This window comes from Mauremys mutica, chromosome 1, assembly GCF_020497125.1.
Source record: "Mauremys mutica isolate MM-2020 ecotype Southern chromosome 1, ASM2049712v1, whole genome shotgun sequence".
In the NCBI taxonomy this organism is placed as follows: Eukaryota; Metazoa; Chordata; order Testudines; family Geoemydidae; genus Mauremys; species Mauremys mutica.
In genome coordinates, this window is record NC_059072.1 from 199,716,673 (window position 1) to 199,743,486 (window position 26,814).

Sequence of the window (26,814 nt, forward strand, 5' to 3'; positions counted from 1 at the left end):
GGAGTTCGAACTATCGCGTCTAATCTAGACGCGATAGTTCGAACTCCGAACGCGCTCCCGTTGACTCCGGAACTCCACCACTGCGAACGGCGGTGGTGGAGTCGACGGGGGAGCCGCGGAGTTCGATCCTGCGGCGTCTGGACAGGTAGGAAATTCGAACTAAGGTAGTAGCTGAAGTCGCGTACCTTAGTTCGACACCCCCCCCCCCCCCCCCGGTAGTGTAGACCAGGCCTAAGGCTACGAGTCTATGCAGGTGCAAGTGCACTAAGATTTGCCCACACATTGTAATTGTAGGATCAAGGCTTTAATGTTTTTGTTAAGATGCAGTGATTCACCAGATTTATTTTTCCCCCAAGAGCATATAGCACATTATTTAAGAAAATTGAAAACAAAATATACATGTGGGAGTCCTCTACAGTCAGCATAATGTTTCTTTGCCAGTCATATTAATTCTCTTACCTCATTCGCAACTTCTCTGTTGCTGTTCAAAATTACCTCCTTTATATAAAAACAGGCAGGACTGAGCAAGTAAGCTGGTTAACAAAGGATATGAGCTAGAGGATTCATGTGATGCACTCCAAATTTCCATGGGGCTTGAGGAGGAAAAATCTAGTAATTCTTCCTTCCTTACTTCCCTTAGGAGCTGAGCTTAGAACCGTTTAAGGATGCTGGGCTGAAATCACTGAGTATATTGAATAGATCTACTCACTTTGCCACCATGCATAGGTTGTCAGGGTCCCTATATTCTGTTCTGTATCACATAGTAAGGTGGCAATATTTGGATACAACTAGCTGGTTTCCAAGTTGTTGAGCAGAAATCCATTATGTTAACTACACGTTTCCACATAAGACTGGTGACTGAGGCAGCCTTAGTCAGAGGCAAGACTCAAGACACCTGGGATGTTATTCCAGATACTGGAAAGCTGTAGTATGGAAGTGCATTTGCTCCTCATTGATTGCTGCCTGCATCAGGAATGACTTCCAGATCAAGATGTGGAAGACGACTTACCTAGAAATGTGAGGAACTTAAACTCTTTATTGAGGGCATGACCATAAGCTAACAACACATATATATGATTATAGCACTGAAAACAGCTCTTCAACTGTGTGGCAAGATGCAACAGATTTTGAGAATCTGATATGACTGGCGGGTGTCTCTTTACGCAAAAATGGAGACCAACCAAAAATTAAGACAGTAATATCACACATTGTTTTCTTGGATCCTCTGCCTCTTTCCTGCCACAAGGAGTAGAGCTTCAATTTAATTTTTATCTTTGGGGAAGAGGAAGAATCCCCACTGTGAAGAATTGTAGTGAGGAGTTGATATTTCTTGAGTTTCTTTTTTTGCTATTGGTTATTTAGATGTAATAGTTATTTTGGTCTGTAGCTGAAAGAAACTTCAGTATACTCCCACCCTAAAATAAAGAAGTAATTTATACGTTTTCGTTGGTTTATCTGTTCCTATTCATTCTCCCTGATTTTTGGAATAGTTTTGTTTCTGTTCCTTATGTGTGTGCTCTGCTTCCTGATTTCACCTTGGGCCACATCTTATGCCCCTCACTTCACTCCTTTGTCTTTTCCGTCTCTCAGCCTAGAGTAGTACAGGTGCTAGAGTAGCTTTATATTCACAGCATTTGGGGAGGGAGGCAGATTCTTAAATTGTTCCCAACCCCAGCTAGTCTCATTGCCTGAAGAAATGAGAGGATGAAGAGTTGGACAGCTCAGTATACTGCCTTGTCCCACCCATTCCACATTGTTGGAGCCAGTGGAGGGAGAAAATATCTGGAAACAAGAGCTGGCTTAGCATGAGCAGAGATGTAGCCCCTACTCAGCATGTTCAGCTTTCCCTGGGGGAGTTAGAGCATTTTTTGGGGAGGTGAGTTTCTGCCGCTGCAGTTTCACGAAAAGCTTCACTTGGAGGCCTTTCTGTAGCTGCAAGCTATGAAGCTGTGTGATCTTTTTCATTGCTTAAAAAGTAAGGGGAATCTCATCTTGATATATGAGGGTTTACCTGTGTAACTTCTTGTTTAAGGTGGTGATACTTCATTTATTTGGATGTTGCAGGATTTTTTGGAAAGTGGTTTAAGAGTCTCAATTATTAGAATACACAAATATGCTTCATGTATTTCCATTACCTGCCTTCTCTACACATTAGAAGCCACATTTTTTATTTTCCATGAAAAAGCAGAATCTTGTCATGTTTAAAATTTTTTAATATGTAGTAAGTTTCTTAACAGTTTGAGATATATATTCAGAGTGTTTAACCTATGACATAAAATGCTTGTTAAATTCCTGATTGTTTTGGTTATAGTCGGTTTAAAAGTGAGCTGCAAAGGATTTCAGAAAAATGGGGCTTGTGCCCCATTTTTGTTTCTTTATGACTTCTTTCTCCCTCACTTTTACCTGAGAAATATCAGGAATGTCAACTCTGGTCTTCCATAGTTTTTGTAGGAGTACCTTTCACATGTCTTAGAGGATGAATATTGTGAACTTTCGCCTTAATATAAGAGGCCATGATGTTGAATCTTTAAACAATGTCTGCAAAATGTTAATTAGTCAATTAAGTTAAATAGGCATTGACCAAAATACATACACACACACACACACACCACATACACAAAAATCTGGAATTTTCTCTAATCTGGAATTTTAGGTAGTCTTAAGGACTTCTTCCCTTCTCAGTTCATGTTTTCTCACTCTTGTAAAGTTTTTGTTTCACTGTTTCTCAAGTCACACAGACCTGAATTTCTAAAGTAAAAACCAAGCAGAAAAAACTAACACTCTTTTTTTTTGGGGAGGGGGAGGGAACCCTTCAGGTCTTTATACACCATAAAGAAGCAAAAATAAAAAAAAAAAAAGCACAGACCCATTTTTTTTTCCTCCTATGCAGGTCTCTTTAGTTATATGCCTTCTGTGATATGAGGGAAAAGTGAATGCAATGTTCCATGTTACTTTTAAATATATATAAAGTGTGAATAATATTTTGTGTATGTGTGTGTGCTGTTTTTACTTTCATAAAGTTTGGTTGGCGGGTGGAAAAACTGATTTAGTATTGCAACTGGTCCTAAAATTATTACTGTATATACTCGTTCATAAGCCAAATTTTTTTATTAAAAAAGGGAAGCACCAGAGAAGGGGGTTGGCTTATGAACAGTTATAGAGAGGGAGAGGTGGGACACAGCCCCTCTCCCCAACAGAGGGAGCAAGGAGAGGCAGCACAGCCAGCAGAGCCAGAAGGGAAGAGGCGGGGCCAGAGTCTGTCCTCTTCTGGCCACGCTGCTGTCCTCACAGCCTCCAAAGCAGCTGCAGCTCCAGGACTGGCAGGCTGCAGCCGTGCTACTTGCCCCGCCCCCCAGAGCAGGCTGTGGCCGTGCCGCCCGGCCAGCCAGAGCATGCTGCGGCCGTGGTGCCCAGCTCAGCCCTCTGGAACATGCTGCAGCCACGTCGCCCGGTCTGGCCCGCCGGAGCAGGCTGTGGCCACGCTGACCAGCCTGCCAGAGCAGCTCCAGCCAGGCCAGAGACATCCTCCTCCCCTGGCCCTCCCCAGATAAGGTGGGGTGGGATGGGATGGAGGGGAGAGTGGGGGTCCTGGGCTAGGGGTGGGGTAATGTGGGGGGTGATCACAGGGTTTACTCCCCTGACTTTCAGCTTTCTTCCCCCCCCCCCCCCAATTTCCCCACCAGTTGCTGTCCCGGCCCGTCAGGGTAAGCAGGTGGCGCGCCATGACACTTTGTTTACTTAGGTTTACCTCCGTGCCTGCGAACAAACCATCTCGGCCTGCCAGCGGCTTATCCTGATGGCCTGGGAGTCAAAGTTTATGAATGGGTTATAAAAATTTTCCATTTTTACTTATCCATCTTGGGGGGGGGATCGGCTTATAAACGAACCAGCTTATGATCAAGTATATATGTATATCTATACATATACATTGGCCGTCAGAAATCTTTAAAGGCCCACTAATTAATATTTAATATTCTTATAGACAAGGCCCAACTACTTGAAATAGCCAAAGCTAATGCAGCTGCCATGTGTGCTAAGGCTGGTGTCCCCTTACCACCAAGCCTACTGCCTATTATAGCTCCAGCAAAGAAGGAGGAGAAAGTTACTCAGAAGTCAGCAAGAGATACAATAAAGGAGCTCACTGAGGTAAGGAAATTAAATTTGAAAATAACTAGCCTACTGTTAATAACTAGGTGTCTGGTCAAGCTGTAATTCTATATGTTTAATTCTCATGAAAGTCTGCTTGTGGGAAGACTGCAAGATTGAACCCTAATGGTTTATCATGTTTTCTTCACAACTTATATTAATATTGAAAATTTGATGTTTGTCATCTTATAGCAGTCAGTCACTGACTTTTATAATTTAAAAATATAAAAAAATCTCAATTTTTTACTCTCTGAATCAAATTTTATCCTTTACTGCACATGTTCAGCTCCTCTAGATTTTGGTGAGACTTATGTATGTGTACCCAAGGACAGAATTTGATGATTAAAATTATGACCTGGACCAATTGCAGTACATTAAAGTTCTTTTTGTTCAGATCATGAAAGAAATCTTTGCACTTTGTTTCTTCTGTCACAGGAAACTTCATGCTGTCTAATTTTACTAAGTTCTGGGATGTGTTCTCAAGTTTTCACACTGAAAAATTTCTATTCAAAGATGCCATTGTGTCATTTTAAAAACTATCACAGTTCTGACATCTAAGCTTTTTTTTTATAAAATAATAATTGTAGTGTTCATGGAAAAGATGCCATTTCACATAAAGAGAGACTGAAATTTGACTATCCATATATTAGGTATAACATGGTATAGTGGCAGTGCAGGCTTCCCCTCATTGCCCCATGACACAGGTGTGTTTCAACCTTGACTTGGAGGGACTTGACACAGATAGTAGCACAGTCTCTAAGTCTATTCAGTTTTTGGTTTCTGCTGAGACTGACAAGAAGCGTGCCATTGCAATGGTAGTTTTTGTGGTATGGCTCCTTAACTCCGAATAGGCCATTAAACAATAATCAAATGGTTATAACTTCTGATTGTTGTTGATATGAATTGGAGTTGAACCAATAAGTTATAGATGATTGGCTCTAAATCTTTTTACCAATCCCCTGAGCCATGTAATGTCTCCAATTTGTTACTAATATATAATGATGAACGGTGACATTGCCACTATTTTTTCTGCTCCTTTTCATGACAGAAAAACACCATTAATTATTTTGGCTGTCAGAATTTCCAACTTTATCATGTTCTCAAACTCACCTCAAACCAATGCAATTACAGATACCTCTGGAGTAAAAAGTACAAGCCAGTCTATAAGTAATAAATAGTAATTTGTTATTAAATGCTAGTCCACCAGTCGTTTTCAGGAAAATATCTCTTCCCTCATTCCAGTCATACTGTTACAGCCTACCCTAAAGTTGCTTTTACATATTCCTGGAAGAGTAACAACTTGGACTGCCACATAGATTTGTTCTTAGCACCTCCCCACTTACTGTACATTTTTAGGTTTCACTTGCACAGTATGCAAAGTGGGATTGTCCTGTTCAGTTCTTCTAACCTGCAAAACATTTCGGAGGTGTCCCAATCTTTCTTTTAAAACCCTTGCACTTGGGAAGATTTCTGCACCACCAGTGAAAACCAGTAATTGTTTCTTGGGGTTTTCCTTGCTGTCATTTTGTGTGGAAATCTTCTTGCAGGCCAACTAAATAAGTGAGCTGTCTTTTTTATTATTTTATTTTATTTACTACTACTACTATTAAACATTTATGTTGTGGTGCCTAAAAGCCACAATCAGGAGAGGGGGGCCCCATTGTCCTGGGTGCTAGTGCTGGACAAGCACATAGTAAGAGACAGTCTGTGCTTTTGAAGAGCTCATAATTTTAGCCTTGGATCCTGCAAATAGCTCCATGCAGCCCCTTTGATTATAGTATGGCTCTCGATGGATATAAGAGTAGGGCTCAAAGCCTATCTAGACAAGATGGACACACTTCAATGGATAGACGATGTACAAGTAAATGGCAGAGGTATATGTTCATGCTAGTTGAATTTTTTTAAAGAGTTCCCCAAACGATCAACTCCTTTATAATTCCTTTATTCCCGATTTTAAATATGTACTTCAACGAATTTGTCATTTCTTGTAGAAATAAGGAATGTTTCTGTCCAGATGTTCAGATTGATTCAGAGTTATTTTTTGGTAGAAATGCAAGAAGATTGCACAAAGCACAGATGACGTGATCGTGAACAAGCCTCATGATTCTGATGAAGAGGAGGAAGAACGCCCTTTCTATAATCATCCTTTTAAACTCAATGAACCTAAACCCATTTTTTTCAACTTAAATGTAAGTACTTTAAACAGTTATAGATTATAAGTTTTAATTTTGTTTTATTTTAGCAAATGTATGTAGGTACAGGAAAAACAAATTTGATGACCCTTATCAATGGAGGAAATTTTAGTTTATTACAGAATTGCAGTTTTTATCTTGACATGGATTTGCAATGGAATGTTAACAACATTTCAACAACAACATACCTACTTGAATGCCATAGTAAGAGACTAGTCAAAACTCAGTGAAGTTCATGGCCAAATTAAGAGAAACTTTTGTCGCTAGATGAAAACTCACTATTTTTCTTTCTAGAGACAGTCTGATTAAAATTAATATATTTAAAAACAACTGATTTCCTTTAACTAACAGTTTTTTAAAGCTAATTTTTCAGTTCTTGCAGTAGAACCTCAGAATCACAGACAGCTCAGGAATGGAGGTTATCTGTAACTCCAAAATGTTCGTAACTCTGAACAAAACGCAGCTTCGGCTCCAGCAGTTCACACTCCGTGCCAGGTTCCAGAGGCTGCTAGGCACTTCCTTGCAGGCAGCTTCTTTCTCGGCCTGGGCAAGCTTGTTCCCCTCCCGACTGGAGTGGGGTGAGAGGGGCACTGGTGGTGAAAACAGCCTCTCCCCCCAGGTTGAGGGAGGGGAGCATGAAAACAGCACCTCTGGCTTACGGGAAAGCAGCACAGACCCCAGTGCTACTCCTGCTCTGGCTGCCTTGGGCTGGCAGCGGAGGTCACAGCTTTGCCTGTGAATTTCAGTGTCTTCAACGCCTACGCCTAGCTATAAGTGGGTGCCCAGCATGTAGGGGTTGGGCTAGGGCTTGGGGTCGGGGTGGGGACAGACTACCTAGATGTGCCTACCTTTAAGATGCAATACAGGTAAAAAGTACAGTATTTATCTTTATTCTTTAAAAAACAAAAACAACAACAACAAAACAACTGGGCTGGTAATGAATACTGTATATTATTGAGGCTGCCTGACACTTCCCATTATAGGATCATGTTTTCAGTTGCTTATAATTTTGCCAAACTTTAAGCATTTGGGATGAAGTTTTCCATGCCACATGGCTGCCTAAGGTTGAATATACTTGTCTGGAAAATTTAAACCTGAATGGTTAAGCTGTTTCCGAGAATGAACCTAGGGAAAATACACTTTTTTTGCCCATGTTAGAAGATTCTGGCAACCGTTTGGGTTTTCTTGTTGTTTTTTGAACAGCTTTAGCACCCCTATGCTTTGAATCAGAGACTTGAAATTTAGCAGGGCTGTGGCCTTTGTATCAGGGATGTATGTGCCTCTTCCTGTGCCCTTGAAAATCTGACCAAATATGGCCAAATTATAACTCCTTGAAAAATCTTACTTCACACATGCTCAGTAGAGATTTTTTCATATTTTATCTAAAATCTCTGAAGATTTCATCCTTATTGAACATGCCTGAATCTCTCTTAGCGCCTAGTGCTGACTAGGCTTCACGGTATGGCGATCAAAGTCCTGAAGAATATAAAAAAATGTACAATTAAATGAAATATTATGTTTTTAAGGCTGGTATTATTTGTTACCCAGATAAGGCTCAGAATAATAAACAAGGCAATGTTACGGTGTAGAAACTGATACATATATACAGAAGACTATCATGTAGCCTTGCATAATGCTGCTTATTTAAAACAGCCCTTATGGTGGCAGCAAGTACTTTATAGTTTAGAATGCAAATACATTTTTGTTAGTTTCATGTTTTCATATGCTTAAAACTTTCTGAATTATTCAACTTTGGGGTAAAATTTTCCCTGTTTGGCTTCTCCCCAAAAGTGGATTTTTTTATTTTTTGAAAGATTGAAGAAAATATCTTCAGCTGTTTTTTCAGGTTTGAGTGAGTGGAAAGAAAATGAAATATAGAACACTTTTTTTCCACTTTAAAACATTCTTGAATATGTGGAAAACTTGTGACTGAAGTTTGGAATATAAAACTTGGACATGTGTATAATTTAGGCTGTCAAGCGATTAAAAAAATTAACCGCGATTAATCGCATGATTTAACATTTTTTACTGTGATTAAATAATAGAATACCATTTATATAAATATTTTTGGATGTTTTCCACATTTTAAAATATATGGATTTAAATTACAACACAGAATACAAAGTGTACAGTGCTCACTTTATATTTATTTTTGATTACAAGTATTTGCACTGTAAAAGTGATAAAAGAAATAGTATTTTTCGTTTCACCTAATACAAGTACTGTAGTGCAATCTGTTTATCACGAAAGTTGAACTTACAGGTTATGTACAAAAAATAACTGCGTTCAAAAATAAAAAAAATGTAAAACTTTAGCGCCTACAAGTACACTCAGTCCTACTTCTTCCTCAGCTAATCACTCAGACAAACAGGTGTGTTTACATTTGCAGGAGATAATGCTGCCTGCTTCTTCTTTTCAATGTCACCTGAAAATGAGAACAGGCGTTCGCGTGGCACTGTTGTAGCCAGCGTTGCAAGATATTTATGTGCCAGATGCGCCAAAGATTCATATGTCCCTTCATGCTTTGGCCACCATTCCAGAGGACATGTGTCCATGCTGATGATGGGTTCAGCTCGATAATGATCCAAAGCTGTGCAGACCAATGCATGTTCATTTTCATCATCTGAGTCAGATGTCACCAGCAGAAGGTTGATTTTTTTTGGTGGTTTGGGTTCTGTAGTTTCCACATCAGAGTGTTGCTTTTTTAAGACTTCTGAAAGCATGCTCCACACCTCATCCCTCTCAGATTTTGGCACTTCAGATTCTTGAACCTGGAGTTGAGTGCTGTAGCTATCTTTAGAAATCTCACATTGGTACCTTCTTTGCGTTTTGTCAAATCTGCAGTGAAAGTGTTCTTAAAATGAACAACATGCTGGGTCATCATCCAAGACTGCTATAACATGAAATATATGGCAGAATGTGGGTAAAACACAGCAGGAGACATACAATTCTCCCCCAAGGAGTTCATTCACAAATTTAATTAACGCATGATTTTTTTCAATGAGCGACAGCAGCATGGAAGCATGTCCTTTGGAATGGAGGCCAAAGCATGAGGGGCATACGAATGTTTAGCTTATCTGGCATGTAAATACCTTGCGATGACTGCTACAGAAGTGCCACGCAAAAGTCTGTCTCACTTTCAGGTGACATTGCAAATGTACATTATCTCCCATAAATGTAAACAAACTTGTTTCTCTTAGTGATTGGCTGCAAAAGAAATAGGACTGAGTGGACTTGTGGGCTCTAAAGTTTTACATTGTTTTGTTTTTCAGTGCAGTTATGTAACAAAAAAAAAAAGTACATTTGTAAGTTGCGTATTCATGATAAAGATATTGCACTATGGTACTTGTATGAGGTGAATTGAAAAATACTATTATTTTTACAGTGCAAATACTTACAATAAAAAATAAATATAAAGTGAGCAGTGTACACTTTATATACTGTGCTGTAATTGAATCAATATATTTGAAAATATAGAAAAACATCCAAAATATTTAATACATTTCAATTGGTATTCTATTGTTTAACAGTGCGATTAGAACTGATTAATTTTTTTGAGTTAATCGTGTGAGTTAACTGCGATTCATTAACAGCCCTAGTATAATTACTGAGGACTATTCACGTTGGTTGTTTTCATTTTAATTTACTAAATTTAGGAGCATTTGAAAAATGCATATTGAGCACATGCAGTAGCTTTCTGTTATAAAACTGGTTTAAATGACTAGTCTGAGTGCCCCCTCTTGATCTGCACCCTACCAATTCTTGTCTAGCCTTTATCTGCTTTGTACACCTTTCAGAAAGCAGCTTGAAGTGATCTAAATGTGTAGATGAGTTTTTAGCTACCTAAGGTAATCTAAAGGTGTAGACCAGTTTAAACTGCAAAAACATATAATTTATGGAAATGGAGCAGCTGGAGTACTGTCCAGGTGGGCATAGTTAAGCTCTTAAAAGTCTGGGATAATAAAAGTTAACCTTAATTCTGCCTCCTCTTTAAATTCAAGACAATATGTTATCTTAGGTGCATATATCTTAAGTGTATTGTTTCAGCTGATAGCATCCAATCACATAATCAGGTTATTTTCATAAAGAGGCAGAGTTAAGGTTGCATGTTTAACCTTAATTTTCATGTTTATTGATTTTTGTTCACCTTAATATTACACTAATACAGTTTTTTCTGTTAATAATATATGTTGTCTGGAAATAAATTTAAAGCTGGGTGATTAGGACACCAGCTGAAGCAAGATTGTTTTACAATCCCTCTTAACTCTCCGCTTGCCAATATCAAATATATTTTTAGCCAGTTTAGAATTAACAGATATTTAAACTGAATCAATATATTAAATTTGTTTTATATGGACTAATATTCATTAAATGTGGTACTTGTGTAGATCACCTACCATCTTAAGAAGTTTTTCTGGTCTTAGAGAGTTTTCGGTATATTTTTGCCAGGTTATCTACCATGACCAGGTGTTTGTGGAAATAGTCTGTGATGGAACTAGTCACTAGTATGAGAAGCTTATTAAGAGGTAGCTACACACTGCAGATGAGTGGCATCCACTTTATTACACTATAATTTTCTGACACTACAAACTTCATAACACTTCTTTTTGTGGTACAAACAGAGCAGTAACGGAACTGTTTAAATGTTAGGTTTCTACAAAAACACATTTTTCTCCTTGGTGGAATTTTTCACCAGATCTTGGAACGGAAAGATGTAATCATTCTTTTTAACCACAGCTGGTAACCTTGTCTTTTTTATATTTGTAGCAGATGAGGTATCGAAGGATTTGGCAGGTCCTCAGGAGTTCTGATTAAAGCTAGAAACTCCTGAAAACAGATGAGCCCTTTTTATTTAAACAGTTTTCCAATACAGCATATTTAAGGTTGGTGTGGTGTTTTTTGGGGCGGAGAGGTTGAGTTACAGATATTGGTAGAAACACACTGACTGACTTTAAATTAATTCGTTTTGAAATTAATTAGCATGGAGTTTAGCCACTCTTAATCTGCTGACGATTTGAGTAATCTCACTATACACCTTAGTTTCTTTTGAGGTTGGGGGAAGAAGTAGTGGTTGCCTTCTTTATATAAAGGCCTCAATCCTGTAAACACTTACAGTACGTCCACACTACCCGCCGGATTGGCGGGTAGCAATCGATCTATTGGGGATCGATTTATCGCGTCTCGTCTAGACGCGATAAATCGATCCCTGAACACTCTGCCATCAACTCTGGAACTCCACCAGGGCGAGAGGCGGAAGCGGAGTCGACGGGGGAGCCACGGCCGTTGATCCCGTGCTGTGAGGATGGGAGGTAAGTCGATCTAAGATACGTTGACTTCAGCTATGCTATTCTCGTAGCTGAAGTTGTGTATCTTAGATCAATTTTTTCCCCCACCTCCCTCCAGTGTAGACCAGGCCTTAGAGTTTCTGTACATGGGAAAGTTTCACCAGTTATACAGGTGTAGGTAAACTGGTATCGTTATACTGATATAACTCTCCATGTGGACACACTTACTTTGGAGTAAGAGTGGCTTTTTTTGGCTTAGTTTAAATCCCTTCCAAAATGAGTGTCCAGAATAAGTCTGTCCACACAAGGAGTAATACCAATATAATCAGTGGTTTAAATTCATACCCTACTTTCTACTGGTATAACTTCTCTGTGTATAGAGAAGCTCTTACTCATGTGTTTAGCTATTTGCAGGATCAGGACCAAAACTGGTCATGTGAGGGCTGAGCAAAAGATACTGTCATTGCTGCTCAATGTAGAAACTAGAGGCTTAAAAATAGTTAGTTAGGGGGGCTAAGTTTTTGATTGAAGTCCATTGTGAGAGTCAAGAACAGTGAACAGAGCACATCCTCCATCACTTGCCTTCATTTTAAATCAATTTACCAAATGCACTTCCTTGTTTATTGGGGACATTCAGCACCTGAAAATGGCAATGTCTAAGTATTTGGACTTGCTGCATAATCGTTTACACGCTGTTGTGGAACTTCTTTCAGGTACTGAGTGGGGGTGGCGGGAAATGCTGACAAAGTTCTATGGCAAAATGGAAGCAGTTCTGCAGTGGGTGAGTGACTTGAAGAAAACGTCTTCAGATCATACAGATTTAATTAGTTTTATACAGGACAACAAAGCATTTCAAAATAATACTGATGGACAGAGGAAGAGTTTAATGAACTGGGTGTACCAGAGAAAAATGGAATATGCTTATTGAATGCCTCTCTTCTCTAAAAGACTTACCAATATTCTAGGATCTTTGTTGCCTGCTGGAACTGTTGCTTTCATGCTGAGTGAAAGACATCCCACTTAAAACCCTTTTTCCTTGTACTGTTTTCATATGCAGAAATCCTCAGTTGCAACACAGACTGCTATAAATAGCAAGGAACTTAGAAATGCTGAAGTTTGCATCTTCTCAAACTAAAATCTTTTTGGATTATATGTCAGCATTATTACAACACAAGACAAGTTTTGATTACCTTAAACACAGCTCAGGGAACTCTGGGACTTTATTTTTGCTGTATCCACATAAAACTGTACCAAGGGTCAGGTGATCAGCCATGTGTTTTGTAAACCTGAAGAAGCTTCTGGTAATATATTAATTGTAGATGATAGTGTAGCTTTTGGACAGTATATATTGTATTCTGTCTGAGAACTGATTCAGTTTAATTAGATCCCATGGTTCCATTGCTGTTGTTCTTTTATTTGTGTTAATATAATAGTATTTGGTTTTCATTATATCTTTAAATTTCCCAAAAGGAATATGCAGTACAAGGGGAAGAGGGTAAGCAGAGTTCTTTATGGCAATGTGTTCTCTCTTGCTAGTGTGATCAGATATTTAGAGTGACTGTATCTTGTGGGCACTTAGTTTCCTGACTTCTCATCGAGAGGTGGAGTCTGTTAATATCCCCTCCAAGACATCAGTCCATCATCTGTGTACAACTCTAGCAGGTTTCTCTTTGGCTAGGTTTGCCTAAGATTTAATTGATCAAGATGGTGTTGTTATAGGACTGCATATTACTATGTACAGTTGTAGTAAGTGAATTGTGCTCGGCTGGCCCCTGCCATTAAGAGCTGATAACACAAAACCGCAAGCAGGAAAAAGAATATGTTGCAATACACAGATAGAGGGGAGACCCTGAGAGCATGGGACTTGGAATTAAGAACCTCTGAATTCTAATCCTAGTTTTGACACAGATTTCCTTTTGTGACCTAGGCAAGTCATGAAATGTATCTGACTATTTCCCATGTGAAAAATGGGTCTAAATCTTACCTACCTCACAGGAGTGTTGTGAGGAATAAATAATATTGTAAAGCTGTTTGAAGATAGAAAGCACTATATTAGTGCTAAGTATTATTAAAACAAAGAGAGAAGTGTATTCATAGCTTGAATGCTTTACAGAATATAGATGAGTTTTTAGAATTTTTTTGGGAGAGAGAAGGCACTGTTCAGGAGTCAAAACTAGATACATTCTTTCTGATGTATTAATTATTATTGTTCTTTATATACATGCTTGCCAAACAATGGCTTACAGTTGTTACTTTGTATACATTTAATTGTAGAACTATAGTAAGTTAATTTTATATGTACTTTAGAAATTCTTTCGTCCTGTCATTTTGGATATACTGTACACCGTTGAAATCAGTGATACCTGCACACTTGCTCTGTGTTGTTTTTATATTTGTATATTCTGTATAAGCATCATGTGGCAAGATCTAGCTTTGACAGTGCATCTAGGTCTTGGTTTTCTTGGGCACGTAACATTTGATCTTCTGTTTTTGCATGTTTTATTCCATAACTAAGTATATGTAGCATTCTACTTTGATAGTCCACTTCACTAAAACACAAGTGCGAAATGTCTCATCTCTATGACAAAATAGGAATATATTCTCTTCCAGAACAAAGTAAAGATATGATGATGCTGTTAAATGATACTTTGAGTTACTTAGTTTTCAGATTCTTTATTTACCTGCATTTTCCCCACATTTAATGCTGAAACTGTATATGTGCCAGAAGATTTAAAAAGCAATCATTTTAATTGTGTGAGTACAACACGTATTCCATTAATGTAGCTGAAGCATTTATTTATTTTTATTTTGTGAAACGTCATGATTTTCTAATGTGGAGGGGAAGGGTCCAGAGTCGCATCTTGGGTTTTTCACAGAGCAATCAATATTTTCCTCACTCTTTAGAATTAGGCATTTCCTATATTGTTCTCATCATCAGCAATAATAATCTTCATTTATTTAGCATCTTTACTCCCTAATAATTCTAACACTGTTTATGAACTAAAAGAAAAACTACCCGTTTAGGTGTCACTTCACTCTTCATTTGTGAAACAAGGATCCAGTCTCAAAATTTTAAATAACATCTTCCCGATTTTAGTTCAGAGGCTGTATCTTTAGAGTTTTAATTTTAATACCAGCTAAGGAGAGAAAATTGAAATAGTGTTTGGCGCTCAGTATTCACAAAACCTACAGTAATTGTTTCTGTGGAATAGGACCATGTATGCATATTGTGCTTTATCACTTCCTAATCATAAAATGCTTCTTTTTCTTTAAGACCACTCCTATCGTAAAACCAGCACCAAAAAATCAGGTAACATTGACAAAGGAGTTCCCTGTCTCATCTGGGTCTCAACACAGGAAAAAGGAAGCTGACAGTGTCTATGGAGAATGGGTTCCAGTTGAGAAAAGTAAAGAAGAAAGCAAAGATGATGTTTTCCCCAAACCAGCTCTTGCACAGGTAGGGAAGGGAAATAACACATCTTATTTTACAAAAAGAAAGCTGTTACCTGCTCGCTCTGGGATCTAGTTGTAATCTTTGTAAATAAATTGTTCATATCAGTAGTATTTGCCCTTTTAATAACTAAATCGGCTAACCTATTTTGGCTTTTGGAGATAGGCTGTTCATATGAGTGCTAATTATTGCAGCATATAGTCAGCCATGGTATTTCCATCTGTCCACGGGTGACCTCTTAGTTTCTGTGAAATTTAATCTTTCATTTCAAAATAAAAACTAAGCTTCTAGCCCTTGTCATTGCCAAGAAAACCTTCCAAGCTTAGTCTTCCTGAACCAGAGAATCTAAAACAATAGTTACCAATGGCCTACCAATGTTAAATCAACATCAACTTGAAATGTAATCAATTTAAAAAATGATTTGAAAGTAGTTTCCAGTACTACATATATATACCTGACTGTGTCTGCCCATTTCTGTAGTTTTACAATCACATTTTCCTAAATATTTGTCTTCTCTCTTGTTTTTTATGTAAAACCCACAAAATGTAAAGGAGAAATTGACTATGTATAAACTGGTACTGTCAAATACACAAAATAAACAAAGTGGAAAAAATAGAATAGTGAAATAGTCAAAATTTTCTTTAATCACTTTCAGTCAAAGTAATATTTTGTGTTTCTTGTAAATATAGTAGGCAAAACAAATATTTCACCTGCAAGTGTTGGTTTTTTCTTTTTAAAAACAAAAACCTGTAACATTTATTTTTTAATGCCAGAACTCTGTTAGCTGGCTGTTTCTTACTGAATTAATATATTTTTAAATTTGACAAGTTCAGTATTAAAGGACTATGTGTGAAGAGCTTCATTGAATGTATTTTAGTACTGGTTCAGAATTACATTGAAATGCAGTTGTTTTTTTACTATTTATTAATTTAGGAAGTATTAACAGGTTTAGAATCCTTACCATGTAAATATTGGAAGCAAAAGAATAATCATTACAACAATGAGCTTTTGTTTAAAGAGACATTATACCGGAATATAAACATCAGATCTCTATTTAGGAGGACTTTCCCATATTACAGAGTGATCATCATTACAATACCTATGACATTTTGTTTTTAGTTATTTTATTTAATTGAATGAAATCTCCGATTATACATATTTAACGGACCAAGATGTCTATCAAATGTAAATATTCAAAAAAAAATTGAACAGGTGTGGTGGGGTTTTTTGCAGGTCAATGTACTTTGTCTGAGTATTGAATAAAAGGTAACTAAACATCTAAGTATCTATTTGTCCTCTGTCTATTTTGCTGAGTACATAACTGGTGTGTTAATTTTTCTATAATAACCGCCTTCCTTATTTTTGAGACATTCCTCTACAGTTGGACTATTTTTTTTTCTCCAATGGGAGTCTATCAGTAACTGAAGAGCTACTACTAGATGAAAGATTAATTCTTCATTACTTTTTGTGTGACCATTTCCTCTAGGAAGCCACATGAGGATTACCAAAGGATCATTCATTTGGTAATAAATATCCAAAAATATTTGGTGATGGATTACATCCCAGTATTCTCTGATCACTGGGCATGCGCCCCATATATGCATAAAATCTCTTCGTTCACTATTTCTCCCAACATTTGTTCCCATTCAAGTGTGTGTGTGTGTGTGTGTGTGTGTGTGTGTGTGTGTGTGTGTAAATAACCTGACTGGCGTGAGGTACCATTGAAACAATATCTTAAAGTAATTTTCTTTTATTGTGCTACAGTCTGAAGTTGCTGGTACACTTTTCCAAACCAAACATCATTCCTCTGGTATAGTTTTTCTATCCAGGTCCTTTTCCTAGCATGTCATATATGGACATTTTTTGTTAGGAAATTTGTCTGCAAAGATTGAATTAGTTATAACCTATTTATTTCCTAATTGACTAGATGCCACCACTTCTATTAAAATTAGGTTTCTGTATAAAACAATTTTTCTAAAGAGTTGAAAGAAATGTAATGTCTAACTAGAAAGTACTGTTACCATGGGAGAGTGGGCCAGTTAAAGTAAATTTTGCTCTCTAAGTTAGAAAAGTTTCTTTACTCAGTAGCTGGTCAACCATATATATTCCATTCCTCTCCCAATTTTTAAAGCTCTCTGGTTTGTAATTTGGGTTAATATCTCGATTATTTGCAGTGGGTATCATTTGGCAAAGTAAAAGATCTTTTATATCTAGTTCTATTGCAGATCTGTAGAGTAGCCTTACTATAGGATGTATGTAAATTTCTGGAGGGTGTGATTTATTTATTTATTTATTTATTTTTAATTAATCCATGGTAGCCTAGTGATGCACACACCACCACAATGTTCTTGCTCCGTAAAGTGTTTGGATGAATTAAAGCGCCTCCTGTCCAGCCAGCCCAAAGCAGTAGTGGCTTGATAGTACCGTAGAATATTTGGAACCAGCTAGTCCATCCTGTTTTAATGGGCTTGTACAAAGTATCTTCACTTTCTTTTGGTCTTATTCCAATAAAATCCTCTGTATTCCTGCTAGTTTTATTTGGAATCATCAAAGAAATATTTTGAAACAAGAAGCGTATCCTTGGCAAAATGTTAATTTTGACCCTAGCTGTTCTTCCCAATCAAAAAAATTGCATACTTCCCCCAGCGTGCCATTTGCTGAAGTAGCGTTTGACATTCAAATCATAGAATTCTTCGAGACTATTTAAGACTTGAATTCCCAGGTGTCTTCTAGAATTTGTTGCCCATTTGTACCCAAATGTTTTCTGGAGGAATAGCTTTTCAGAGCTGGACAAATTTATAGCTAGGTTTTTGGATTTGGCAGGATTTTACTTCAAATCTAACCCAAAGTCATAGATTTTTTTTTATTTTATTTTTTTAAGGAACGAATTTTAGGGAAATATTTGGTTTATATAAAAATATTACATTATCTGTATTTAATGCTATTTTCTGATATGTTAGATTCCTTGTTCCTCATCATTGTGTGAAAGGCTCCATGACCAGAGCAAAAAGTAAAGGAGGCAATGGACATCCCTGCCTAGTCCCTCTGTGTAATTCAAACACGAGATTTAACCCCAGTAACTCACACAGCTGCTTTGGGTCTGGTGTCAAGAGTAGTTTTTTCCATTTAAGGAACTGGGGCCAGTGCCCCTACGGAACAGGGTTTGAAATGGAAAGCTCCACTCTGTTCTATCAACGGCCTTCTCTGCATCAAGGGATGATTTAAAAAAAAAAAAAAAAAAGAAAAAGATCTTTTCGTGATCTGGTATGGTGGATGATCCCAAGAACTCGCTGAATACTGTCTGACATTTGTCTATCCTTAATGTATACATTTTGATCTGGATTTACATAAGCTGAGAGCATGGACTCCAATCAGTTAACTAGTATTTTTACTAAATTTTTGTCATGATTCAACAGTGATGTGGGCTTATAAGAGCTGCTTAAGGTAAGGTCTTTTCTAGCTTTAGGGAGAATAACCACAGTAGCTTCTTTAATAGGTTGTGGAAGTTTATCCTTTAACAAAATAGCATTGAAGGTACCTCTCAAGGAACCCACTAATAGCTCCTTAAATAAAGTAGAACCCATTTATCTGACCCTCCATTACCTGGATCTCTGTATTAACCAAACAACTGGCGCACACAAGTCCAGGAGTGGGCGATCTCTCTTGTGGCCACTACACGGTGCTGCAGCCCTGCACTTTCCCATTCTCCCAATTATCTGATCTGGCTCCAGTCCCAATTAGATAAACTGGGTTGGCTGTACCTTGTAAAATTATTAGGGAAAGCCATCAGATCCTGGAGTTTTACTATTTTTCATGACTTGCTTTTGCTGCTCAGATTTTTTTTTTATTTCTTTATCTAAAGTTTATAGTTTTTGTTTATCTTTGGCAAGCCTGCTACTTCCAGATATTTTTGAATAACTTTAGAGCTTGGAGTATCAGAGGTAAGAAGGTTTTATAATAAAAAGCAAAATTAGCACATAGTTACACTCCCTGATGAAATATCTTTTTTCTAATTGTTTTTAATTGGTGGAACAATTCATTGCTCTTGAATCCTTTTTAGCTTTCAAGTCAATAACCTATCAGTTTTATTTCCTTTTTCAGAAACTGTTTGCTTTGTATACCTAAGGGGCATCTGTCATCAACACATTCAATTTCCACATATTTGTTAATTGTTCATACACTTTTTTGGAACCTGTGTTTTTATGAAGGTCTTGGAGCCTTTTTATCTCCTGTTTTAGTTCTGCCTTTTCTTGAGCTCTTTCTTTTTTTCAGCTGAGAGGCTGTGCATATCAGTTAGCCCCTAACCAGTGCCTTACATGCTTCCCAAAGAAGGCCTCTTTTTGTATTGTCTGTATCATTTATTTATACATCTTGAAGATGCAAGCAGTTCATTTTCCAAAAGATTAATGTTTGGGACCCACACCAGCTATCAAATATTGCTTCCACTGGTGCATGATCTGACCTAATGGTGCCAGTTTCTGCAGATCTTGTCAGCTTCATTAAGGATTTAGAGATTGACATTAAATCTAGTCTAACATATAACTGATAAGTGTATGAATAACAGTGTAATGTCTTTCACCTTGTTGCAGTTCTGCTTGCCTATCAGATCTGTCCCAGAAAGGATTCATGTATAATTTCCCCTTCCCCAAAGTGTTGCAGTATTTTAAAGAAGTCCTTAAAAAAGGTTTTGGGTTTTTTTTTGCTTTTGATTGGGAGCATACACTAAGCCCATTGTTATTAATAACACAACAGTTGTGCCCTTCAACAAGATAAGCTATCCCTCCTTCTTCTTAAATTGATTATTAATCTGAAATATACATGGTTAGCAAATACTATGCCCACTCTTTTCTCCACCCCCCCCTTTCTTTGGCTGAAGCAGAAAATGTCTGCTGAAACCAATTACCTTGCATGTCCATAATTTTCCCCTCCTGAAAGTGAGTTTCGTGAAATAGAAAATAATCTGACTAGTTTTTGTTTTTAAATTCTTCCAGGGCTTTTTTCCTTTTAATCACATAACTTAGCCTTTTGACATTCAAAGACATTACTTCCAAAGAAAGAGCCATTTTTGTGATAATTCCCCTCATTTCCCTTAGTTTAAAAAATAAAATACCAACAGAGCTTATAATCAGCCACCAAATGACTGCTTTGCTGATCCTAAATCCTCATACTCTCCCCATGAACACTTGGATTACTTCTCTTCAATCCAGAGGAGGTACTTCTGCCATTAGGGGTAGATTACCATCTGATCATTTGAGTTACATGGGGGATTTATACAGAACCCTGCTGAAGGCTCCTCCCATCCCCTCTCTATTTGCTCCAATCTCCACCATACCTGGGACCTCCCTTCCTACTGCCCCTTATTGTCCTTTATTTTCTCTACTTTTTAAAATAAAGAACACAGCAATCACAGAGTTATGATCACCCCAGTTGAAGCACATTTCATACTATTCCCCTTCTAACATAAACATAGTTTACAACAGTTAATTCTTGATGACTCCCAAGAAATCCCTTGTAGGTTATTCGTCAGGTATCTGTGTTCTCCTGTTCAGCTTCACTTCTGTCATTGCAATATGTTCTCTAGAGGCCCTTGTCTTTTCTTTTCCTATCCTCCTTTTTTGGGTTTCACCATCTGTCAGGATTCTTCTAGCATTTTATCCTTGATTTCTACTTCTGGAGTATCTGCTTGTGTGTCTGAGATTTGGAGCTCTATTCCATATGAGTAAATTCCCCCCCCCCCTTGTTTAAAGTCTCTTACTGTGTGTTGCAAGTTGAAAGAGAATTTAAATGGAAATCCCCATCTATAGCAAATATCTTCCTGTGTGAGTGCTGATATAATTTCTCCCAGTGCTTTCTTCTTTTTTAAGGTTGGGGCAGAGAGGTTCTGGAAAAATTGCAGCTTGTGGCATTTGAGTATGAGCTTTGAATGCTCCCTTGCTTTTTTCCTAATTAAGTCTTTCTGCTGATATAGTGAAATTTCACAATTAGATCTCTGGGTCTGTTACTGTTAGGCTCAGTTGGGGGCAGCATTGCTGTATGTGCTCGCTCTACTTTCACCCCTTGCAGAGAGCTGAGATTTAACAAATCCACAGTTGAAGTGTTTAGATACTGGCTGCCTCTTTCAATGTTTTCAGGCAGTCCCTTAATTCTGAGGTTATTTCTTTTCACTCTGTTTCCTATATTATCCAATTTAAGCTGCCTCTCTCTCTCTCTCTCTCCCCCTCCCTGCCCCCCATCAGTGCCATGAAGCTCTGCAGCTCTGTCTGTCACTTGCTTCTCTTAGGCCGGCCTCTAGCATAGTGACTCTATCTCCCAAGTCAGTAACTTCCTATTTTACTGTAAGAAGCTTGCTCATCAGATCCTCTCTCATGGCCTTAATCTCAGAAATCAATTTGCAGATGTCTACCTTGGTAGCCATTTGATTCTCTTCAGTCCTGACATTTCTGTCTGATTTGGCTGCCGGGTACTTACTATTTAAATTTTCAGATTTTTTTTTGAGAACCCATCTTCTGCAACCTTATGCTCTGTTTTTTGCGTGTTTAGTAGGTTTAGGAGGTTGTTGGAGGCAGATTACTTTGCTGTCCCCTCAGAAGTCAGTCCATTTTAGTCCACTCCCCCTGCTGGTCTCCTAATTTTTTTCTTTTAAGGGGATGGTGTCCCTTCATCCCACCTGCCTAAGAATTGCTTGCATACCTATCAAAACAAAAAAACATACCTGGCTTCACTTTGAGATAGAACCATGCTCTGGGCCATCCCAGTGCATTTTGTATCTGAATGATTTCTTTGTTAGATTATACAGTTCTTAGAGCCAGGACCATATTTTCTTCTATGCATTGGGCATTACCAAGCACACTATTATTGGAGCTTAATTAATAGATCTAACAAATGCGAATTGGTCCCATTCGTCTCACTGAGTTAACTGTGAAACCTAATGGTGACAATTCAGATATCAGTCCACATTGGCCTCAGGAATCAGAGGATCATGCCTATTTTGTGTGGGACATTTTTTAATTTACTGAACTAGCTTCAGAATAAGCTGTCAAAATTGCCCCCTGTAACTAGTTTACTTCTGACCATTTTAGCAGAAGTATCCAACTAATGTGATTATTCAGTGTGGTTGGAGATGGGAGAAAAAAAATACGGCTGTTAGCCTTCTCCCAGCTTCAGGATTTCTCTGGAAAAGATGAATGCTGGTGGAGAGAGAAGAGTAGACTCTCTCTATGTACTAAAGATGCTGAGCCTATTGAGAAGTTTAGTGGCAGCTGGCCAAGGAAGCATGTGGAAGGAGTTTTATTCTGCAGTGAAATCTACAAGTCTGAAAATGTTTACTGATTTACTTATTTGCTGTAGATATGTAAACTGAGAGGTACCTGTCTCGTATTCTGCACACACCCCCTAATTAAAAGCGTAATCTTTGCAGCCAGTATAACACAAAATCCAGCAGCATCCCCATGAAATATAGTTTGGCATATCCGTCTGCCAAAATAGTCCTCAGTGCCGCAAGATTTTGCATCATTTCTGTGGGTACAACATTAGTGTTGAAATTCAGAAATGGAGAGCAAGAGTTAACTACAGAGGATAAAATGTTGAAATTCATATTATTGTTTAGTCAAGTAAAACGGTATCTTTTCTTACTCCAAGCATTTTCCAAGACCCAAAGCTACCATAGAGTAATGCAAACCACTACTGTCTCAAATATGGTGACCAACCATGAGGGGAAATTCTTTCTAAGTAGGGTGTCTGCTAATAGGCCTGGATCTAGCAAAGCACTTAGTTAAAAGGTACACATGTACTTATGTGATTAGTCCTACTGACTTGAGTGAGCTATTCACATGTGTAAGTGCATTGCTGGATTGGGGCTTTAGAAAGGAAGATAAATTTTGGTGAGTAGAATAATCTTAAAATTTTAAGAGGCTCTGTCAACACAAAAAAGTATATGTTGTACACAAATTTATTAACACCTTAGATTATTATTACTGGAATTTGTTTTAATTAACTTTGTCACTGTTTATGCTGCTTGTTTATGTTCTGCAGTTCTCTGCATAACATAGGAATTCCTTTACGGGTCCATCTAGTCTACTATCTGACTGGCCAGTACCAAATGCTTCACCGTGCACAATTATGGAATAACTTACCCATATGGAAAGATTCTTCCTAATCACAGACAGTGAATGGTTGTCATCTTTTCCCCATAAACATGAAGGTTTATATCCCATGTATAAAAATTAGTAATCCTGTTTTATGTAATTCTAGATGTTCTCATTTTTCTCATTTCTAGTCTTTTTTTCAAATCCTTGGTTTTAATGATTTTCAGTGGCAGTGAGCTGTCAGTTAATTATGTATCTGTGTAAAGTATATATTCACTAGTTTTAAATTAATTTCCTTTCAATTTTATTGGATACTCCCTTATATTATGTGAGAAGCTAAATAGGAACACCCAGTTTACCTTGTCTGTACTATTCATTGTACTGATTATTTCTGTCATGTCTCCTCTCTAAAGTAAACAGTCCCAGTCTTTTCAATCTCCCTCATTCAGAAGTCTCCATACCAATCACCTGTCCCTGGACCTTTGTTTCTCTCTTTTTTGAGATACGGTGATCCAAAATGAACACAGTATTCTAAGTGAGAGTGTACCACTAAAGAATATGATTGCTTTATACAGTTCTTATTTTCTATCCCGTACTTGTACCTCTTAACATTTTTGTTTTTGTTTTTGACCACTGATGTGCATTGAGCAGAGCTTTGCCTGGAGCTGTTCCAGTTGGTTCACCCATGTCTCTTTCCTGAGAGTTTCAAGAACTCACTAATGTCTGACAGAAGTTCAGATTCCTCTTCTATTAAAAGGCATTTTGGTTCACCTATTTTTGCATTTAAGTTACTTGCATTTGCGTATAGAAATTTATAATTTATTTTTGCCCTGTATTCGTATTTAACTCCTTAGTCTGATGTTATTTTCCAGAATTTGATTTCAGAAGTTCCACTGTAACTTTTATCCTATTCTTCACCTGATACCGAGAGAGATTTAAATTCTAAGTAAATGTCTTTATCCTGAGTGTCCCCACTGCATGCATTGTATTTCCACTAGTGCCTATCAATTTTTGGAGGGGATTATTAAATAATTTTCTGTGCCAGCCATCTGGTTCTACTTTGGTTAATTGTATTTTATTTTTAGGTGCTCAGTACTGCAAAGTCTAGGTTTCACACTTCAGGGAGAATATGTAAAAAGAGATGTCATTGAAATTTAAGAAGAAAATTCTTGTGATCTTCAATTTTATAAGTTTGATTTTACAAAATTTAATTTGGGGCATATTTAAGTTACCTGTATGCTTTTGAAGTGAATTAACTTCCAAAGACGATACCAGAATTTGGACTGCTGTATCTGAATGTGATATTGGTTTGTACTAATTTTTTTAATATGGTGAGATCAGCCATTTGCTACCACCTCTTTGCTTCAGGTTAAGTGGTAGGAAACAGCAGTGTGTCATGGTTACCCAGCAATAGGCCAGTCCCAAACCACTCTTCTTCACTGTGAAATTGATATCTACGTGGCCTGCCCTCTTAAAATTGTGTTCCTGTTTCTGTTCAGTAGTGTGTTTTGGATGCCTTTGGGTTTTAGGTACACCCCAGAATAATTTGCATTAGCTGGAGCAGCATGTCCTTTGAAGTCCTACTGCAGCTGGTGGGGAAGAATTCTAAAACAGGTTTAAGAATTAAAGGTGCTTGGAGTCTGTGAATGAGCAGAAATAAGTACATCCTTTTGAAGAAATTAGAAGCAAGTGATTGAGAGAGAAAGAGAAGAGGTCTTAAGTAGATGAGTGGGACCTAAATCCAGGTTGATAAAATGCATGTGATACACGTATGAAAAGTTGCACTACATTGGAGAAATAAGTGTGTATTAAAACATGAATCCTAACAGGAACTGCTCTTTATAAAGAAATTCTGCTTATGTGTCTGTGGGACCTGACCTTTTACATTTAATTAATTATTCTGCATTCTAGTATTTGACAATATTAAATATATTTATAGCATTTTAAAAAATATTGTATATCTGGAACATTTGCTCTATTTCTCTTTGTTGAAAATAAATATAAAATTGAAGCTTACTAGGCTAGTGATTGTTGACCAATTTATGAACGTGCTAGAACTGCAAAAAGTAATATCACTGTATTGTACTTTATTCCTACACAATTTCTATTAGTTTTATAAAACTCAGATTATACATGTTTAAGAAGCAATTGTCAGATTAACTTTTTTTGTAGAATCTGTTTTCCATTTTAATTTACTACTTTCAAATGCATAACACAACTTTTGTAGCATATCTCCTTATTTTACAATACATGCTTCTAGAGCAAGAACACATTATTACAGTCAATCTGTTTTAAAAAATAAATAAGCTGTATTTCTTCCTAGACTGTGGACATCTCTACAGCAATGAATGAACGAACAATGGCTCAGAAGAGGCTTACAGAAAATACATTTGACTTAGAGGCCATGTGCTTGTTAAATCGTGCACAGGAACAGGTGGGTTGCACTCTGTTTTTTCTTTATCAAAGTTTTTTGAAGTCAGTGAAAAATGATGCTAGGTTTTTTAGATCAGGCCGCTTTCTCTATATAAATACCCAAATATGGATTTTAAGAGTCTGACTTTAGGCACTCAGATTTGAAAATTTTAGTTTAAATTTTTACCACAGAGTATTTATTGTTGGTGATACATAAGCCGGAAGTAAACCAACTTGATTTTCAGATTGCAGGGCTGGAAGTTAAAAGGTGGTGGTAATTTTATTTGTAAATACATGCCCAGAATAATTGTGATGAGCACAGTATAAAAAACTAGGCAGAGTTCAAGTGGGAGTCCTTGAGAGAATACTATTTAAAAAAAAAAATCTTTCATAGTAAAACAGTACTTTAAATATACCATAGCCTAGGATATATAAGGCATACCATAGTTTACCTGGTGATTTTTCAGCTTCACATGTCTGATTAAGGAATTGACCAGAAATAGTTTTTCCTAGTCCTGAAAAAGATTATAATTATGCGGGAAAGGGGTTGGGAGGAGACAGTAATAATTTTTGTACTTGTCTCCAGAACAAATACTTTACAAAAGTGATGAAAGGAGTTGTAGTAAGGTGGTAAAGAACAGGGAGAGGACTTGTTCATGGTCACTCTATGGTTTAAATGTTTTAAAGTAAAAATAGTTCTAAATTATAACCATCTAGTAACTTCCTATATTTTTAAAAGAGGTGGGGGGTGGGAGAAATGTTCCAATTCATAACACAAATTGCATGGATCTTTACATTTATGGAGAGAAGTTGCAGATTTTTATTTTGTTTTTATGCTGATTTATCTTGTAGATTGATGCTTGGGCGCAGTCAAACTCTCTGCCGGGCCAATTCACAGGAAGCACTGGAGCACAGATTTTGTCCTCAGATGAGTTGTCCAACAGTGGTCCCCAAGCCTGGATTAGAAAGGTAGATGATATGCAGACAAATATGTCCAAATATCAAATGATAAATAACGTTGACATTATTGGAAGATACGAAAAATGGCACACTAAATTGTTAACAGTCTACTACAATGTACTTGGAAAATATACTATACCTTTAACTGAATTAATTTACTATATGCGTTCAATCTTGGCATAACAACAATGCATATCTATCTAGCTATGCGTTAAGGTGTTCATCTGGACAGGTTTTCTGATGCCTAAAGAGCTTGATAAGTGCATTATGGAAATTTAAATAAA

The 26,814-nt window shown here is 37.3% G+C and overlaps 1 protein-coding gene across 8 annotated transcripts in view; it reads left to right on the plus strand.

Annotated features, from left to right (window-relative positions):
- The window catches only part of SON (SON DNA and RNA binding protein), a 59,572-nt gene that overhangs the window by 16,759 nt on the left and 15,999 nt on the right, over positions 1-26,814 (plus strand). For 7 of the 8 annotated variants that reach the window (XM_045002364.1, XM_045002363.1, XM_045002367.1 and 4 more), the window contains 5 exons: positions 3,983-4,146; positions 6,195-6,335; positions 14,898-15,080; positions 25,482-25,592; positions 26,423-26,539. In XM_045002364.1, the coding sequence (XP_044858299.1) occupies positions 3,983-4,146; positions 6,195-6,335; positions 14,898-15,080; positions 25,482-25,592; positions 26,423-26,539 (716 nt within the window). Of the gene's footprint in view, positions 1-640; positions 2,985-3,982; positions 4,147-6,194; positions 6,336-14,897; positions 15,081-25,481; positions 25,593-26,422; positions 26,540-26,814 lie in introns of those variants that run through there. The other variant, XM_045002370.1, reaches the window with a different exon arrangement.